The 18478-nt window shown below is 36.9% G+C and overlaps 2 protein-coding genes across 4 annotated transcripts in view; one reads left to right on the top strand and one right to left on the bottom strand.

Moving 5' to 3' along the window:
- NRAP (nebulin related anchoring protein) overlaps positions 1-557 on the bottom strand; it is a 51267-nt gene extending 50710 nt beyond the window's left edge. For both annotated transcript variants that reach the window (XM_085554760.1, XM_015867290.3), the window contains exon 1: positions 431-557. The gene's annotated coding sequence lies outside the window, so the exon portion shown is untranslated. The remainder of the gene's footprint in view (positions 1-430) is intronic.
- CASP7 (caspase 7) lies at positions 311-18023 on the top strand. 2 transcript variants are annotated; one of them, XM_085554810.1, is made up of 7 exons: positions 311-535; positions 1071-1183; positions 13384-13532; positions 14479-14607; positions 15076-15251; positions 15530-15668; positions 16392-18023. In XM_085554810.1, the coding sequence occupies exons 2-7, from the start codon at positions 1071-1073 to the stop codon at positions 16613-16615; spliced, it is 930 nt and encodes a 309-aa protein (XP_085410936.1). In that variant the 5' UTR covers positions 311-535; the 3' UTR covers positions 16616-18023. The 2 variants fall into 2 exon arrangements, with proteins under 2 accessions (XP_085410936.1, XP_015722817.1); XM_015867331.3 differs by having other exon boundaries at positions 311-346.
- Positions 18024-18478: the final 455 nt, after the last annotated feature.

Genomic DNA, 18478 nt, shown 5'->3' on the forward strand with positions numbered 1-18478 from the left:
AACACAGTGAATAATTGGAAAGATAAGGAAATGCCACTGAAGTTTATATAAGGGAAAAAATTTCCTTAGATCTAGACAATCTCGTGTCACCATGAAACTTCAGGTTCCTCTTTCGAGGGGGTGTGTCGGAACGTTGCTGTTAAAAAGCAGCAATTTTCTCATCTTTGGGATGAAGATGAAAGAAGGGGGACACTAAGCCCCACAGCCCCGGGACAGCCGGCACGCCCGGCCACCGGGCGGAGCGCACCGGGACAAGGACAGACCCCGCCCCGCTCTCTGCCCGCAGGCCCCACCTTCTGCTTTCGCTTTTGCTTTCGCTTCCGTCTCTCCGGAGCCCAGCGTTAAGGCAAGCCCCGCTGCCAGTCCCCTGCCCTTCGGGTCCCTCGGGCTTTGCTCTATTCCGCCCCGCTCCCTCCCACTGTCCCCCTACCTCGCGCTGCAGAGGGCTGGAAGCGGTCCGACCCTTCGCGTGGCTGCACAGCCATTTCCTTGTATTATTTGCAATCGATGGCGCTGATTTCCTCCACCTGCGTAGGTGGGACCGCTTCGCTGGGGCATCTTCTCCTTCTGCCCGTGGCCTGCACACTTTCCTTCCTTCCTGTGTTGCAACTTCATTTCCAAGAAGCACTTGCTTTTTTCCTAAGGACTGTACGCTGTTGATATAGACCAAACAGAAATTGAAAATTAAGATCATATCCTTGGAAGATGATAGAGTTCCTTTTAAGCCTATTTGCATGTATCTACTTCCTTCCAAACGCACTTCTTTCCAGATAATGAAGAATCTTCTGGCAATTAGTTGTAAGATCATAACGTGACTTTTACTTCTGTTCTTATCTGCCTTGTTTGGAGTAGTGTCAGACTTTTTGGCATTCACCACAAGGCAGAACAGAGATGGCCACGCATGTATCGTACCACTTTAATGCAGCACCAGAAATCTATAGCCGCTCTTGGTTAAGGACCACAGGACATAAACTGGCAACCCCATGCGTCCATTTAACAGCTTTATTTAGGAAATACTGAAATAATAGCACTCACTGAGAGATGCTTACGTTCTTGTACTTGATTTATAGATGTCAGGAGATCAGTGTGCTGATCGTTCCTCTGAAGAGAGAAGTAATGGAGATCAAGATGATATAGTTGATGCGAAACCAGACAGGAGTAGCAGACTCTCACTTTTTGCAAAGTAAGTTACTACATCCATTTCTGTTTTTCTTTTTGTCAGCTGTGATACTGCCCTTCAAATGGGATTGCAGTGTTCAGTTTGCCATGCCCAGAGCATCAAAGAGTGTCTGATAGGCACTCAGTGTTGTATAAGTTCTAACATATTTAATCTGTACCCTAAAGCTGAACAGCCCTTGCATTGCTCTGATTTAGAGACCCATAATATCTCCCATCAGCTTACTTGGTAGTCAAGAGACCACTAAGTTCATTTAGTGTCAGTTGTAGCCCCTCATCTTAAACATTGCCCTTTCGTGGAGCTGGGAATGAAATATGCCATTAATTATCTATTTTACTGCATTCAGCTCAGCTAATCTCTCACATCGTTGGAATCCCCTGCTGACTATTTAAGTTAGTTTAAAGCCTGGATGCACCATCTAGACCGTAGCACAAAGAAGCCTCACTGAGTCTAGAGATGTAACCCATTACAGAATAAATTAAAAGCCTTTCATTTTAGCCTAGTAGACTCACTGAAGCATAATTTTACTTTCATTAAATGTACAGGCAGCAAGAACAATGTGCTCATTGTCTGTAAAACACTAGATGAATGTGGCTGAAAATGCAACAGCTAAACAACGAACATGCAAAATTAACAAATGCTGTTGAAGATCAGAAAATACTAATTAATGGGGTAAACTTACAATATGTTAGTACAGGTGTTTATTACAAATACTTGTATTTACAGAGGTTTAATTTTTTATTGTTGGACATGTATTGTTCACTTCAGTGTGGATAATTCAGAGGAAGCACTTGAAGAATATCATTTCATCTTTGTAGTGTATTATAGGGATGTGATGGGTGTAACATCTGGGAGATATGTGAGAGAAGTGAAGCTGCCTTTGTCTTACATGACTTTTGGTGTGCCCTAAAGCAAAGCACAGAATTTTTTTTGTCTATCATTTTCCTATTCCTCAAATGCATTTTCAGATGTGTATTTTTAACTATCACAAATGCACATGATACAAGACAGACAACATAACATTTGTTTCTAAAACTTCAAGCATTTTTCCAAGTTTTCTTTTAAAATTTATAAGATGTATGTCTTAAAATATGACATCTTCTAAAGAAGTGATATGCTAATGTCGTTACTCAATTATGCAACTCCAAGTTGATTATTCCTGAAGGAAAAGCAAGAATCAGCATTTCTATCGCTTTGTTTTTTTTTTTAAATATAAGAAAAATTTCAAGTAATTTGGCTGTTCATCAGTTTGAGACATTCATCTTTTGGGAAATCCTTGAAGATACAAGTTTGAAACCTCTTTTGCTAGAAATAAAAAGGAACTCATAAAATAAAGACAGAATAAAAGATTGAATAGGAAAAGTTTGAGATTTTTCAATAGAGGTTTTGTAGGAAATTATTGAGTCTGAAATAATCTATCAGGGCTGCTTGGCAAAAGTTATGTTAGCCTGAAGTGGAATGAGATGTTAAAAATCCAAGTACACTGATAAGGTCATTATCTTATAGATACTCTCTGGCCTGCAGGAATATAGAAAAGGAATGTGAGAGGATAAAGGAAGACGGTTTATGACCAAAACCAGTGGCAGTCACAAAGGAGAAAGTGGATGGTGAATGATTGCTCATCGAGCCTCACAAAAAAAAATACAAGGGACATCCAATGAAAAGTTTATAGAGTGAGATTAAAACAATCAGTCAGACACAATTTTCCCCATAGTACAGAACACAGATGTAAAATTTTAGTCACAGGATATACATATGTTGATACTTAGATGAATTCAGAAAAACCCAGATGAGTATGTGGAAGAAAAATTCGCTGGGAATATTAACATTAAAACCTTTGATATGAGATGTCCCTAAATCAGATTTCTGTGAGAGTATATTCTGGACTGAATTTCTTTAATTTGTTCTTTTAAAACTCATTAATGGTCAGTACCAGATACTGGGCTTGGTTTGCTTTTAATTGGACCTGAACAGCTCTGTGACTTGATCGCCAAGCCTCCATTCTGACAATGTAAACTTAATACTCGTGAAGAAAACAGTGTCTAGAAAGCTTTAGATTGACTACAGTTTTGTTTTACTGACTTAATTTCTATCATCCGTGCAGTATTTTCAAGGAAAGTGGCTCTGGGCAGCCTGGTCTGGTGGTTGGCGACCCTGCTCAGAGCAGAGGAGCTGAAACTAGATAATCATTATAGTCCTTTTCAACCCAGGCCATTCTATGATTCTAAGTGGTTAAGTAAGCATTTAGGGGAGTAAAGAGTTTGGGATCGTTAGACGGTTGTTGGCATTCGCAGCCACTAGATGGCAGAAGGGCTTTACTTTTGTTTACTACAAAACCGCAGAAGACTAACTTAGGAAGACTTCCAAAGAAGCTACTTTCCAGAAAGGCAGAGACGGCAAGATGCACTACGGCGACCTTGAGTAAAACAGGATTTTAAAAGACGTGGTAAATTAAATACTGAGCTGGGAATTTTGTTTTTAAAGCTGCATCTGAAAATCCCCAAGGTTTGGTATGTTAGCACTCACACATCCACTAATCGGGACTGTGAACTTCAGTGAAGAAGTATAACGCAGAAGTTAGTTGTTAGTAGTATCAATATACCAGCTGTATACTTATTAATTATATAGAACCCTTTGTCCTTTGGTTACTTTTATTCACTGCAGCTCTCCTGTCTGTTTTGCAGCTGATATCCCCCTTACTTGGAAAGGGAAGATATTGTTTAAATATCTATTTAAGAATTACAAATACCTGTTTACCATTGAAACTGTGTGATTTTGTAGTATCTTCAAAGTAAAAAACACGTAACAAAATCTCTATGAGCCCAGTGGGGTACACCCACATATGCTCATTAAGAGTCCTTCAGCTTTTTAAGACATTGAAAGTTATTTATTGCTACCAAACCAGGCCACCATAAAGTTTGAGGCTTTATTCTAATTAATACAGGAGCTTTCTAGAAACATCAGTGCATATCTTACTGTGATAGTTCAAGAGTTATGATGCCTACCAATTAAATATCCAAAGTCTGTAAGCCTCTGTAACAATCAGAGAGAGCAATGTGATGGAATGGTGATATAGGAGATGTAATGACAAAGGGACTAGTGCAACAGAAAGGCATTACAAAGAAAAAAGAAGTGCTCACCCATCTCTGAAGATTTAGGATTGCAGGTAAAACTCTACAAGGAATGGATCTCCAACCAGGAATCCTACCCCAGTGGCAGTCAGCCCTTAAATGAGGTCTAAGACAGGTGCAGCCAGGCTCTACCCTTTCTGTTCAAGCAGCTGAATTGCCTTCACCTGCACTCCTTGGGCTGACTGGGTCCCTTCCCCAGGTGCTCAATTCTGTTATTCAACAGTTACCATACAATTAGTAATTAGATTCAGAAGAAACATAGGGATGTTTTTGGTTTTTTTCCACTTATATGGTGTTCGTTTAGGTTACAGGGCACAAAAATAAGGAAGCACAATGTTTGATGACCAGCAATTTCTTTGTGTTTGGTTTAATGTTTATGAAGTAACTGTATTTGCTTCTACACCAGCTACTCCTGATTTGAAACTAATACGTTCACATTCAGATGATGCTTTCAGTGACCCTTCATCTTTTCAACATAACTTTTTACACATTTAGATTCTAAAACGCAGTTGTAGCAGTTTTACCAACCACAGAATATTACAAACCTTTCAAAAACAAATACTGCTGTATCTCTTTCATCCCAATATTGTATATAATAAGTAAATTACTTAATGAGTAACAGCCAAAGAATCTGAAGTTATGATCTAGGCTGAACCTGAACGGAACTCCTGGTTCAGCCACAGGTTTCCTTTATATCTCTAAGCAAATCACTGAGTGTATTATTTAATCCTGTAAATAAGTGATGATCTTTCCTTTTACTATCTTCACCCTGAAGTTTAGTGCAATTGCATTTTAACTTGCTTGGGGTTCTGCTTTTCCCAAGCTAAATACCAGCATATGTCCTCCAAAGTAATGAACTTTCAGAAGTAATGGGTTCTGGCAACCCTTGTCTACTAATGTTAATTCCTATAAATAGAGTAAAAGAGATTTTAACAGACTTGGTACAACAGAGGTGTTCCTTTCTGTTACTCATTCTTAAGCTGGGAGCTTTCAGTTTTGTTATGATCATTTTTGTTAGACCTAGATCTCAATTTCTACAGAACACCACAGGCAGAGTAAACAGTTAAAATGGTGCACAGCGCATGTACTTTACCTTGGACAATTATTGAATGTACCATGTAGGAAATGCCCAATATCTTGAAATAGCACCTAAAGTATAAGGAGTCATTAATTCAGTTAGCATTTGCTTCCAGTCTCCTTGGAGACTTCGTCATGTGAAGCACAGCAAACACTGGATTGTTTTTGAACTGTATCTGGAGCAATTGCAATAGTGAGTCAAGTAGCTTAATTCCTTTTTATTGTAGTAACTTACTTCCTTCACTGCAATGAACTCTGTGCTGTCAGCACTCAAAATTTGGAGAAAAGCTATAATATGTTTTAATATTTAACCTTTTAAAGGAACCACAACCAATTAAGCCGTATTTTTTTAATAATCCAAAACTGTATAAGAGTAAATATGTGGGAAATAGTTCTGTGAATTAAGATACAAAAGAAGTCTTGTGAACTATGTACATTGATCTGCATCGTTTTCTTAGAAGCATCCACTGTGTAAATATTGTAGTGATGGCTGGATCCAGTTCTGAAAGAAGGCAAGGAGCTGTATTAAAAAGTAAAGCTTGCTGTGTCACCTCCATCTCAAGATCTGCTCTGTTTTCCTACACTCTTATATATGAACAGTGATAGAATCAGAGTGTGTTTTCCACTTGTCAGCAAAGGTAGATCAGGCCTGCATGACCTCTGTTTGCAGGACGATAGCTGTGAGGGTTTGAATAGCCCCATAGAAAAGTCCAGTGTGACCCACTGCTGACACATGCGAATCTTTGGGCCTGAGCACAGGGCATCCTGTTTCACGTTCCAATGTAGCCCCGAGCATGGTGGGCTCCTAGCATTAGCAAAGAGGATTAGACTTGCTCTTGAGCACAAGCTGAAGCTGTTTTCAGATGCAGTGTGGAGTGCCATTTGATGATGAGCCAAGGTACTGTGGAAAGTTATTTACCTCCTTCCTTCTCTGCCACCCATTTGGGAACCTCATGAATGAGCACCCTAAAGGAGTTTAGTTGCTAATTATAATTCTTCTGGCATTTTGCAATTGGTAAACCTAGGTAGAGTGTACTCCTAGATATATTATTTGGGGGTTTTGCTTTATTTTCAGTCATATTCCAAGCAGCCTGTATAGTGTTATATATACCTGTTAACTGTTCATAGTACTTATGACAGATAAAAGAGGCTTTTTATTAATTTTTTTAACTGCATACTTGCAAATTGCCTATATCTATTATTTAGGATATGATCATTCAAGGTTTCAGTTTCCAGAACACCCATGAAAGGTGGATGTGCTCAGCTTTTCCAGAATGAGCAGAAAGCCTTTCAACAAGCAACATTATTTTTGGTAAAATTGTACCTTTTGAATGGTATTTGAATATTATATGGCATACCGAGCCATGCAGGAAATTAATTAGGAAGCTGAATTGCAAATTGATCACTAAGAATCTAGAATTTACCCAGTTTTGGTCAACTGCAGGTGTCACACCACAGAATTGTCATGCAGGCTGCAAATCATCCACATAATATCAGGTGCCCAAAGAAAAGGATGCTGGTACCTGATTCTTTTCTTCCTGTCTTTTTTTTTTTTTTAAATGGTTGAGAAATGTGGGTGGTATTAGATGTAATAAACTTTGTTGAAACATTTTCATGCAGTGGAACTGTCTTAGCACCAGTGCGCTCCATCTTGTTCATGGATATGTAATGAATAAAACTGCAGCTGTTATTTTGATTTTGTTATGTTAATGCCATCGCTATCACAGAATTAGAAAGGATGGTGGGATATTTGGCACTAAGGGACATGATTTACTTCTGGGACTCAGTAGGTCTGGTTGATGGTTGGACTTGATGACCTGGAGGGTCTTTTCCAACCTACTTGATTTGATGACTCTATGATATATTTAGATATATTTTAGAAATCCAAGAATAACTATAATGTACAAAGGACACCAAAAGTTGTAGCCTGAAGCTACTTCTTTCAAACATCTCAACTCCTTTTCTTAACAGTTAATTTCTAGTTGTCCTGAATTGGTTTCTCTGTTTTCCAAGTTCCTAGAAAGATTTCCCCCTCTCCTAATTGGAGGAGAGCCTGCAACTAAAATGGCACCAAAAAGCTTTTTGTATAGTGTTGTTTAGGTTTGCTATTGTTTTTGAAATTGCTAGTTAGGTTTTCATTCTGTTTGTGTAATCTCCCTGCCATAGTAAACAGTATAGGTGAAATGAGGGATAAGTGCTTTTAGGTGAACTTTTTACTTTTTAGGTGCTAAATAGATGGAAATCACACATGCTACTGTAATATATTCAAGAGAAAAAGTCTGAGAGCCTACTGTGTGTCACAAGCAGAATGGAGTTCTCTCAAAAGCCAGTATGGTTCCTATTAGTATTTAAAGTAGATTTCACTTTGTATTCTAGCATGTAGCACTGTTAACATGTGACCCAGAATCACATAATCAGGCACAATGGAATACAGTTTTAGTATTTGGGCTAGCATTTATGGCTAATGCTTAGTCCTTATCCCATATAACTTATGCTTTTTGGTTATTAACTGTAAAAGAATAATCATTTTATAAAAGATGCTTCAAATAGTGGTACAATCATCTTGTCCAGAAACATTGCTGTTCTGCCAACTTGATGCAGTATTAATGGGAAAAGTCAACAGGATAATCTATTATTTGCATGCAGCTCTAAACCTACTTGACATTTTACCAAAACAAATCTGACAAAGAACAAAGAGTCTGCCTTAAAGAACTTAAGATCTAAAAAGCTCTAGTCAGGTTTAACAAGTGTCATGTGCTTGTTATTACCAATAGATTTCAAGAGAAAAATAAATTCAAAGAGGGGAGTGTGTACAGTAATTAGAGGTGTACTGTGTGTGGTGAAATTAGACTGGATAAAAGTATTAAAGCTGCATAGAAGTATTAAAGGTGACAGTTTGGAGAGAAGGTTGTACAGGAGCAAGGCATATCCACACACATTCATCAGAAAGCAACAGACATGAATAACCACTGATTATTGAGACTAGAGTAAAAAACATAGAATTAAATACTGAACTTTGATTTGTCTAATTCATGCATTCTGTTCCCCGGTAACTTCCTCAGAAAGTAAAAATAATGAGGGGACATCTAAGTGTTTAGCAGTAGAATAAAGAGCACTGATGTGTTATGATATCTTCTGTCCCACAGCATGAAGTGCATGTAAGCTCTGTAGGTTGTTGCCTGGACTTGAAGGCTGACAACCCTATAATAAGAAGAATCAGTCTCTTCTCCAGTGCCAAAAGGTCTGGGGATTCCAGAAGCAATGCTGAGACAATGCGTTCTGTAAAAGCGTGTTTTATAAGACAAACCAATTTTTCTTTCTATAGAAACCTTTTAACAAGGTATTAAAAAAAGATACAACTGCCCATCATCCTAATGGAGCATGTAAAGGAATTAAAATCACTACAGGGAAAACAAAGAGGGACCTTTTCATATCCTCATAGGATGTGAATAGGATGAAAAGGTCCCTCTTTTCATATCCTATGAGGATATGAAAAGGTCCCTTTATCTCAAAATTCGTTTTATTCCTGTAATCCTCTGTTTGCCTATTTAAATGACGTTTGTTTTATGAAGAGCCTTGTTTCTTCCCTGGGTGTTTCTAGGTGTCACTGAATTGCTTGCTTTTAAGGCAGACACACTCATATTTCCAGAAAAAAAAAACCAAAAAAAAACCCAAAAAACATAACACCTGTTGTCTGTAAGTTTCTATCAGACTCTTTTTTAATTGCTTTTAATTTTCAGGTTCAGTAAATGGATTGGTGTAATAGTTTCTACCCTAGAGATTGCTTTTTTTTCATGTTTTTCTTTAATCCACTCCTCTCTCCTGAGACTTTAATCTGTGTCATGCTGCTGCCGTTCCAAGGGGAGTCCATATATTACAGCAGACAGGCATTTAAAAAGATTTATGTTTACTGCCTTTAACACCTTGCGCAATGACTGAGGTTACCGGACTTCATAGTTGACATTAATTATGGAATGGAATGGAAGCTGAAGACCTCCATGGAAATACTGTGCTTTGCTTGAAAATAATCAGAAGAGATGATGAGAGACTGGAAGCTTTCCTGGTAAAGGATTCATAGTACACTGCTGTGTGTCATAACTCTCCATGGTAGCAAAGATAGCACAGAGTGATGCTAGAAGAAAGGAAGCCAAAGCAGAAGAAATTGGGACTGCTCAGAGACACTATTTTCAATAAAATTGTAAAGTTTTCATTTTCTTGAAAACAATCTTTAAGTATACTTAGTAGTTAACAGGGGTGTTTTTATCCTTAAATTCTGATACCTTTGCATATTGAAATCATTATTTACCCAAAGCATAACAGAAAAAAGTTTGTTGTGGTAACTATCAGTTCTTTAGACGGTCAAGATCTGAGCTCCTATTGGTGCAAATGAATGTGTCTCCATTAACACTGACAGGATTTTAGTCAGTCACAACGATGAGAAATTTGGCTTTTGCTATTTAAAAGCTCAGCAACACAGAGATAAATGCTATGGGAAACTTTCATTTCATATTTGAATTGTGAGAAGCTGATAATGATGTTTTTTCCCCAGGGCTGACACTGACTGAGCATAGACTTGATAAGGTCATGTTCCTGTCAGGCATGCCACTGTCAGGCCTATGCCCCAGATTTAGGAGCACTGTAAGAATAAGCAGGAAAATGTGCAAGTTATTTGAGGGTGCCAGAGTGGAGTTTTGATTTTTCTGAACTCTCAGCTGAAAGGTGAGAACATGAAATATGTGAGAGCGCTGATTGAAGAATGTTTCTGTCTAAGGAAAGAGACCAGAGTGACCACTAGTGGAGTGAGGAATTAAAGCATGGCTGTGGTTAAAAACTAAAAGAAGAGGGAACAGTTGTAAAATATAAGTTTCTATTTAGACTGGACAAGTTTGAATCCAAAAAAACAGGGAAATTAGACACTGGATATCAGAGAAGCAGAAAGAAATAAAACTAAGAGCAGATAGTTGACAACAGTTTATAAAAGCACATAATTAACTCATGGAAATGCTCTCAGAAATCACTGTGATTAGAAAGCTTAGAGAACAACGGTGGTAAACATTTATGTTAATGTGTCCAGTTCAAAGCTTAGAAAATCACAATTTGTCTAGAAAGCTTTATGCTTTCAGTCATAAGACAGCCTGTCACTGACAAGGAATTTCCCTTTAGGACTGATTAGTACATTTTTATTACATTATTAGTCATTATTACAAGGTATGATTTAATTTGTTTAAACTGAAGATTGGAACCTCAAACTGTCAGCTTAAGCCACTCAGGCAATTCCCAAATTGCCCTATTTTGGCACAGCAAATAAAATCCTAAAAAAAAAATAAATAAATAAATAAAAAAAAAAATTCTCCCTGAATTGCAGTGTGGGATAAGTGTACAGCACAACCTTTGCTTTCTTATTCATTCAATTTGGACAGATACCAAAAGATTTCTGGAACTGTTTTGTTGTCTGCCAGTAAAGGAACGACAGGCGTAACCCCACAAGATACGCTGTGGTTGCTTATTATCTGATTATCCTGTTAAGCTTGGAAGCAATCACTAGAACAAAACCATAGTATCCTTTGTGAAGGAATGGGGAAATTAAAGGATGGATTCATGTGGACTGTTTCACTGGCAAGGCTTGTCTGTGACCTTTGATGTTGAACTGCATAGAGCTTCTGGCATGCTTTTGGGAATACCAGCAGTAGCTATATCTCTTAAAGTCCTGAGAATTTCTGCATGAATGAGTGCAAACTATTGAACTCGGAAGTTAAGTGGTTTCAGAGAAGTTGTGTGGCTGCTTTACTGTGCCACTTAACCCCAGCTGCTATTTTCAGCAAAGATCTTTGTTGGGTAATGTGACTGCGTGACTTGTCTCGAATTAGATCATTTCCAGCAGTGTAAATATGATATTGCACCATGTAGGTAGATCTATCCCAGGTGTTCAGGACTGTTCATGGATTGAACATCAATAGAAATTTGTGTCTATTGTCCCTTGTGTCATTTGTCCCTTGAAAACATCTGAGTATGTGTAACATCCACGGATAGTCATACAGCATATTCAGGAAGTCAGTGAAGGTGGATACATTTGTAGAAACTTGAATAGGGCATGGACTGAGGAAATTAGTCTCTTCACTGACCTGAGTGCTCACTTCTTGTTTTGAATTTTCTTTTTCCCTTTTCTTTTTTCCCAAGAGTTGTCTTTGTGATGTTGGACTAGGGGGAATTTTAGGCCAAAATAAGAATCTGTGATCTCTTTGAAACCCATCATGCATCCATAACATCATGCAGCTGCGGATAACTCTTTAAAATGGTTAAAATCTTTTCTTGAGGCAAAGCATATTTAATTATTGCTCTCAGAGCCCTCAAGAAGCAGTATGCAGGGAGAATACCAATATTTGTGATTTGCCAGAATAAAACCATGTACTTTTGGAGTATCAAATATAGTCCTCAAGTAGGTATAATTCAAAATCTTCTTTCACAGTTTCTAAAAGTCTAAGAGAGGAGATGACATTAGGATGATGGGAAAAAAGAGTATGGAGAAAGCCTGCCAGATGCAGCTATTTAATTTGGTCACTTAGAGCATGAGGACACTCAAAGATAAGAAGAAACTGTTTTAAAATTGAATTGCCATGGCATTTGAACATGATGAATCATCTAGAGATGCTTTATTATGGTTTCCAGTTAGTCTTGCCCTTTAGTAATGAAAAATAGGACACTTGGAGACTCCAACAATTGCTAGAGAACAACAATTGTTAAGTCAGGAAGATAAGAAAGTACATTTCCTAAACAACATTTAATCAATCCACAGCAATCTCATCTGTGAGGACTATTAGTGAAGCAAAAAGCTTGGTAATTTTCTAGAAAGATGTCAAAGTGGGAACAGTGAAAGTACTTCATTGACATTAATGGTACAAATCTAATTTTGTTAAAATGTTGCAGTACTGCTAGTTGTGCTGAGAAAATAGGTTATGTTTTCCTCTTATACTTCAGCAATGAGTACTACTGGAAGCAAGATGCTGATACCTTCTGCTCTTTCCCAAGTATTGTTTCTAAGCAGGCCTGCTCCAAGGCTTGCTTGTATTTCTGAAGTTTCATCAGAGCCTTTGAAGGCTTTCACTGGCTTCAGTTCTGCTTGTAGAGATCATCTCAATGTCAAAAATCACTTGGCTGGACAAAAAAGTCCACCTCTAAAAGCAAGCACTGCTGAGTTCCTCATGCTTGTACCTCAGATGTGCATGCTGGTTATCACAGATTCATTCTATAGTATTTAATTTAGAATAAATTTCTGGGTAAAGTCCATGCTGTATCTCACCATCTTTTTCTAATTCAATCTAAGACTCCATCACAAAGCAGAAAAATCACTGCACAGTTATACTAATGGAGAATGTCTATAGGATTTTCTTGTTTGTTTATAATGAGGTTGAGATAGTGATGACGTCACACTGAATGGCACTTAGTTTTTAGCATAGCTTCAAACTATCGATTGACAAACCACGCTAACAAATGAGCTGTCAATATCTATAACCTTTATCAGTACAAAATACCTACTGCTCTTTATCACTTTCAGAGAATTTAGGGATGATTCAATAAACAGATCCCATTATGCCACATAGTAAATTGTATCTGCTTGTAATGCTTGCAGTAGTCATTAAGGAAGATCTGTCTGGGCTTACATGAATCACTTACAGTAAAATTAAAATAGTACTTACATTTAGAACCATAGTTTGCAAAAGACTGCTGCCAGCCTGATATTTGGTCATGGTCTGTACGCATTGCAGTTGATTGCAGCTCACTCAAGAGTGATTTTACCATCATCAGTATCCAAATACTGCACGGAAATCATGAGACTTAAGCCATGAGTTAATATCTCTACATCTCTGTATGAAATACAAAGAAAAAAAAATATAAGAGAAATAAAAACATCAGGTAGTGCTGCCCCAATGGTATGAGTTAGAATAAATAAGCACATTCACATGACAGGTCATTAACAGTGTTTTCATTTGATTCACACAGGAAAAAGAAGAATGGAGAAGAAGAACAACCAAAGTCCACCCTCAGTAACCAGTACCGAATTGTTACACCCACATTCCAGTATAATATGAACTACAAGAAGGTTGGCAAATGTATAATTATAAACAACAAAAATTTTGAAGACAAAACAGGTAACGTTCTTTGTCTTACTTGAGAAGGGAGGTTGGACCACACGACCTCCAGAGGTCCTTTCCAACCTAAACCATTCTTCGATTCTGTGATTCAGTGACACTTATTGCAGATACTTTCATTAATCAATAAACCTGTTATTTTTAGGACATGGAATTTTAATGACTATATTCACTTTATTTGATAAGCAGTTGTTCATACTGTTTGTTCCTGTTCTTTAATCCTTATATTAGAGTAGCTCTTTACAGCTCCTTTGCAGTAGGTGGTTAAAAAAAGTACATCAGCTTGTTCTGCCAACTTTTAACTCAACTTCTGTCCTAGAATTTAAGTCTGCATTGTTAAAACCTGAACTTTGGTATCTGCAGCCCATGTTATGAATTCTCTGTCTCTGAGCTGCACCTAAAAGCTATAGTTGCACTACAATAACAATTGCTGTGCTCTGTTCACAATCCAATGTCAGATGCACGTTCCAGATTGTGTACAGTGTTTTGAAGCAGACAGATATCTGTGATATAGCCAACTTTGTAGACTTTTTTTACCCTCTACAAGCTGGGCTTACAAATTAAATGAAGTGCTTATTCCAAAGAATTTACGTCAATTTTCTTTATTAGGGTATCATGGGGAATTGTTTTGAATAATTATTCCTTGAAGAGCTTTGTGCATATGTTACTCTGCATAACCAAAAGGAGATAGAATTTTCCACAGAGGTCCCATGTTGGATATAAACCAGCATTTTCCAGCATAAAATACATGTTCACATTGGACCTTGCATTACTTTGCATTAAAACAAAACACAGTTTGTTCAGAATGCCAAGGATATTGTCAGAGGATTGTTTTAAACTCATGTCTCATTGTAAATAAGTTAAGAACCTAAAAGTTGCCTTTGGACATATAAATTATTTTAAGTCATGTAACATGCAATCAACTGTACTATTTCTTTTCTGGTAGGAATGGGTATACGCAATGGTACTGATAAAGATGCTGGAGATCTCTCTAAGAGTTTCAGAAGCTTAGGTTTTGATGTTCACACATACAATGACCGAAGCTGTGAGGATATGAAAACATTACTGAAACAAGGTAAAAATTTAGAATAGAATAATCTATTGTGTAAAGGACCTCTGGAGGTCACCTAAGCAATGCTCTGCACAGAGCAGGTCAGATTAGAACAGAGTGCTTAGGCCCCATGAAATGGAATTTTCTCTAGAGAAAGATTCAATTTCTGAACAGATTATCCTTAATTCCCACAACTCTTCCTCCTCCTGTGTAAATTCAGAAATGTATAGTTTTCTTGTCACAGTAGATGACAAATCTACTAAAATAACTGCATGTAGTTAAGAGTTCAGCTTATTGAATCAAGCAGGTCGAACTCTATGTTCATTTATTCAAGGTATTCATCACATTCTTAATAAGTGGATTTATCTACTCCATTTTATAACTTCCAGTAGAGGCCCAGTGTTTATTTAGTCTCAGAAAGATGTGTTTGATAAATATTATGTTCCATTTAAAATGTTGCCTCCTTTTGGCTAAAAATTATTTGATTTGTAGCTGCTGAAGAGAATCACAGTGATGCTGCTTGTTTTGCCTGTATCCTTCTAAGCCATGGGGAAGAAGGCCTCATTTATGGCACCGATGGACCTATGGCTATCAAACACCTGACTGTACTCTTCAGAGGAGACAAATGTAAAAGCCTTATAGGCAAACCCAAATTGTTTTTCATTCAGGTAAATATTATATCCTTCTTCTGCAGTGGGGAAAATGTTATGGCACTTATGTGGTTGTCTGTAGCTTCAAAAGTGGATAAAGGCTCTGTCTCCAAATTACTGCATTCTGCTAAATTCTTTAGTCTCCCTGAGTAGCCTTGCTTTCTACTTTATTGCCTCTCGTTCATACAAAGTATTGCTAAAAATTGCATCCATTAAAAAATTTTATAAAAAAACTTTATAAAACACTTCATTTCTCCTTACTGGTCAAGTTGTCTTCATCTTCACTGCTGTTTCAGGCGTGCCGAGGCTCTGAGTTTGATGAAGGTATACAAACTGACTCTGGACCTGCAAATGACACTCTGGAAACAGATGCCAATCCTAGATACAAAATCCCAGTAGAAGCAGATTTTCTGTTTGCATATTCCACAGTGCCAGGTAATAAATAAATAAATAAATAAATAAATAAATGAATAAATGAATAAATAAATAAATAAATGGGGGAGTAGTAGAGGCAAGAAGCTTAATAATTTATCCTATCTTCAGTTGCCAATCAACATTTTTCATCTATAATAGTTACTCCGATAAAACATGTTATCTTTATAGAACTGGCTGTTTCTCTTATGCATCACAGCTGCAGTAGTACAACCACTAGTGTCCTAGACTGACCCTCACTGATGGACAAAATGCTAAGGCATGGTGTATGCTTGGCCATTTTGTTCCATCCACTACTTTTACAAGAGCTGAAATGGGAGGAAGCCCAAATCTGGCAGATGACAAAGCACAGGCATTACAGATGGCAGAGGAAGGTGATACCAGCCTTTGATAGGCTAGTTTAGTTACTATGTGGAACTTAAATACAAGAAAAGGATGGGCTATACCATGAACTTTTGCAAAAATAAGCTCTATGAAAAAAATAGAGAATGCTACCTCAGTATGCTGAAGGTTGGAGAGGTCATACATGTTATTTTCCTTGTCAGTGAAGCAAGATTTGTGACAGGAGTAACAAGAATTGAAGTTTTTGTGTGCAGTTACTGCTTGTCCAGAATCTTTCACACAAACTCCTACACTTCTCTCTAATGTTCCATTGTTCAGCACAAAGTCATAAGAAGGAAGAGGGAAAAAAAAACGTTTTTTTTTTTTAAATCTCTTCCCTGTAAGGTTATTATTCCTGGAGGAATCCTGGAAGAGGCTCTTGGTTTGTGCAGTCTTTGTGCTCTGTGCTCAATGAACATGGAAAACAACTTGAGATCATGCAGATCCTCACACGGGTCAACTATGTGGTTGCCACGAATTTTGAATCACAGTCTGATGATCCACGCTTCAGTGAGAAGAAGCAGATTCCTTGCGTAGTCTCTATGCTCACTAAGGAACTTTACTTCTGAAAGCATATTTTAATACAGCCAGTAATGTGAGATCAGGATAAATTTTGGGGTGAACATTTGATTATAAATTGCAGTAACACAATTTGTAATAACAGAAATGTTGATACTAGATATACATGTTGTATAAGCTGGGGTAACTGACAAATGGACAATATGCAATATTTTTAAGACCATCTAAATGCTGTGGATCAATCCTAGAGCTGATTTCTCATTTGTATTAGAATCATAGAACTCCATGATTCTATTACAAATAATTTTGATTTCTCTTAGTGTAGCTGTCTTGATTTATGGGTGTTGAAGATGTTCTGAGAGTCAGTTACCTGACCCAAAAGGTTTATTCCAAAAAAACAGGATGTAAAATCTGTAAAGAAAAAACCATATCAAGGAAACTCCATCTTTTCTTTCACTACAATCTCATGGTATTGTAACTTCCTTGGAAATTTCTAAAGTCCATCATACAACCAATATGTCCAGAGATGAAACTGACATTGTAGCTATTTAAAAGGGTACTTCTTAGTATAATAAATCTATTTCCATTTTAGAACACTCTTAATGAAGAAAAATGGATGCACTGTGTTTAATCTGGAAGTCAATTTAGTTATCATTCTAGCATAAGGTTAATTTTATTAGCAGGTGATTCAGCTGAATGGTATGGAAATGTATCAAATAGAAAGATTTTCATTTTGGTTTTTCTAAAAGTGGGCAAACTAATTAGATAATACCTTATTAAAATAACATTATGAAGATTTTTGCCTTGTAAATGACAGCTGAGAACTGCCCAACACAGTAGTAGTGCAGTTTCTCTGCTTGCAGAAATACGAATGCTTGCATGTTGATTCATAAGTTTTGAGCCCACAAAAAGTTAATGTCTAACTTTTGTTATTAAACATTAAAATTTAACACCGAAACAACAGAATTATGTATTTCAGTAAGAAATACACGTTTAGATTTTACTTCTATCCGTGAGGAATTTCACCAAGACCAGAAATACTTCCTTGAATCAGAAACCAGAAGTGCCTTTTTAGTTAAAATATTGTCTTGATTTTGTATTTTGGAGTTATGTCAGTGATGCTTATATTTCTACTTTTTATATTCTTTTTAAATATGATAGCTAGCTCAAAAAAGTAATTTTTATGATTTGATTAGACTGGTAAATGATTGGTAAATAACTGGTAAATGGGGTTATTCACCCCTTTCCTAGTTAATGTACACTTTATTTTTTTAAATCTAAGAAAACGGGTGTGTGCTGAGTTGTCTCTTTATTGATTATATTTTCTTACAGGAAATGTAGCATAGTAAGGCATATCTTTTTCATAAGTCAAATTTTTTTGAATTAAATAAATTATTGTTTTGTGGAAGTCTTGAACATAATATCAATAAAGACCTGTTTTTTTAAATTTCCTATGAACATCTGCCTGTTTGTCATTTGATCTGAAGTGAAAACCAACCAAAATGCATCCCAAAACTTTTCTCAGCCTCAAATGCAGTTGGTCTTTTGCATCCTTATCCTGATGAGATTTCCTTTGTCATTTGGGAAGCTGGCATTTGATCACATGGGTTAAGTGGGCCAGATCTTTTCATAGAGTAATCCAGAATTATTGAAAAGATTTAAATGGAAATCTCCTGACTTGCCAGCCCTTAATCTTGTCCAGTGCAAAACATGTTTGTAAACATTACACTGTACAGTGCTCTAGCAGTTCATATGAAAATATTCTTATTAATTCCTGCAAATAGCTCTATCTTAAACTATTTTCTAGCACTGGAGAATTACCAGAAATGTTTTACCATGAGAAATTTATCAATTCAACATTTCCAGTATTGAGCTCTTACATTTTACTGCAGTTCATTTGTAGATTTTTACTA

Source organism: Coturnix japonica, chromosome 8 (assembly GCF_054131305.1).
Source record: "Coturnix japonica strain WE chromosome 8, WE-NBRP24, whole genome shotgun sequence".
Classification (NCBI taxonomy): Eukaryota; Metazoa; Chordata; class Aves; order Galliformes; family Phasianidae; genus Coturnix; species Coturnix japonica.

Coding starts and splice junctions, on each gene's coding strand:
- CASP7 (XM_085554810.1), top strand. CDS start 1,071: ATGTCAGGAGATCAGTGTGCTGATCGTTCCTCTGAAGAGAGAAGTAAT. Junction 13,533..14,478: donor AAATTTTGAAGACAAAACAG/GTAACGTTCTTT, acceptor CTTTTCTGGTAG/GAATGGGTATACGCAATGGT. Junction 15,252..15,529: donor CCAAATTGTTTTTCATTCAG/GTAAATATTATA, acceptor CTGCTGTTTCAG/GCGTGCCGAGGCTCTGAGTT.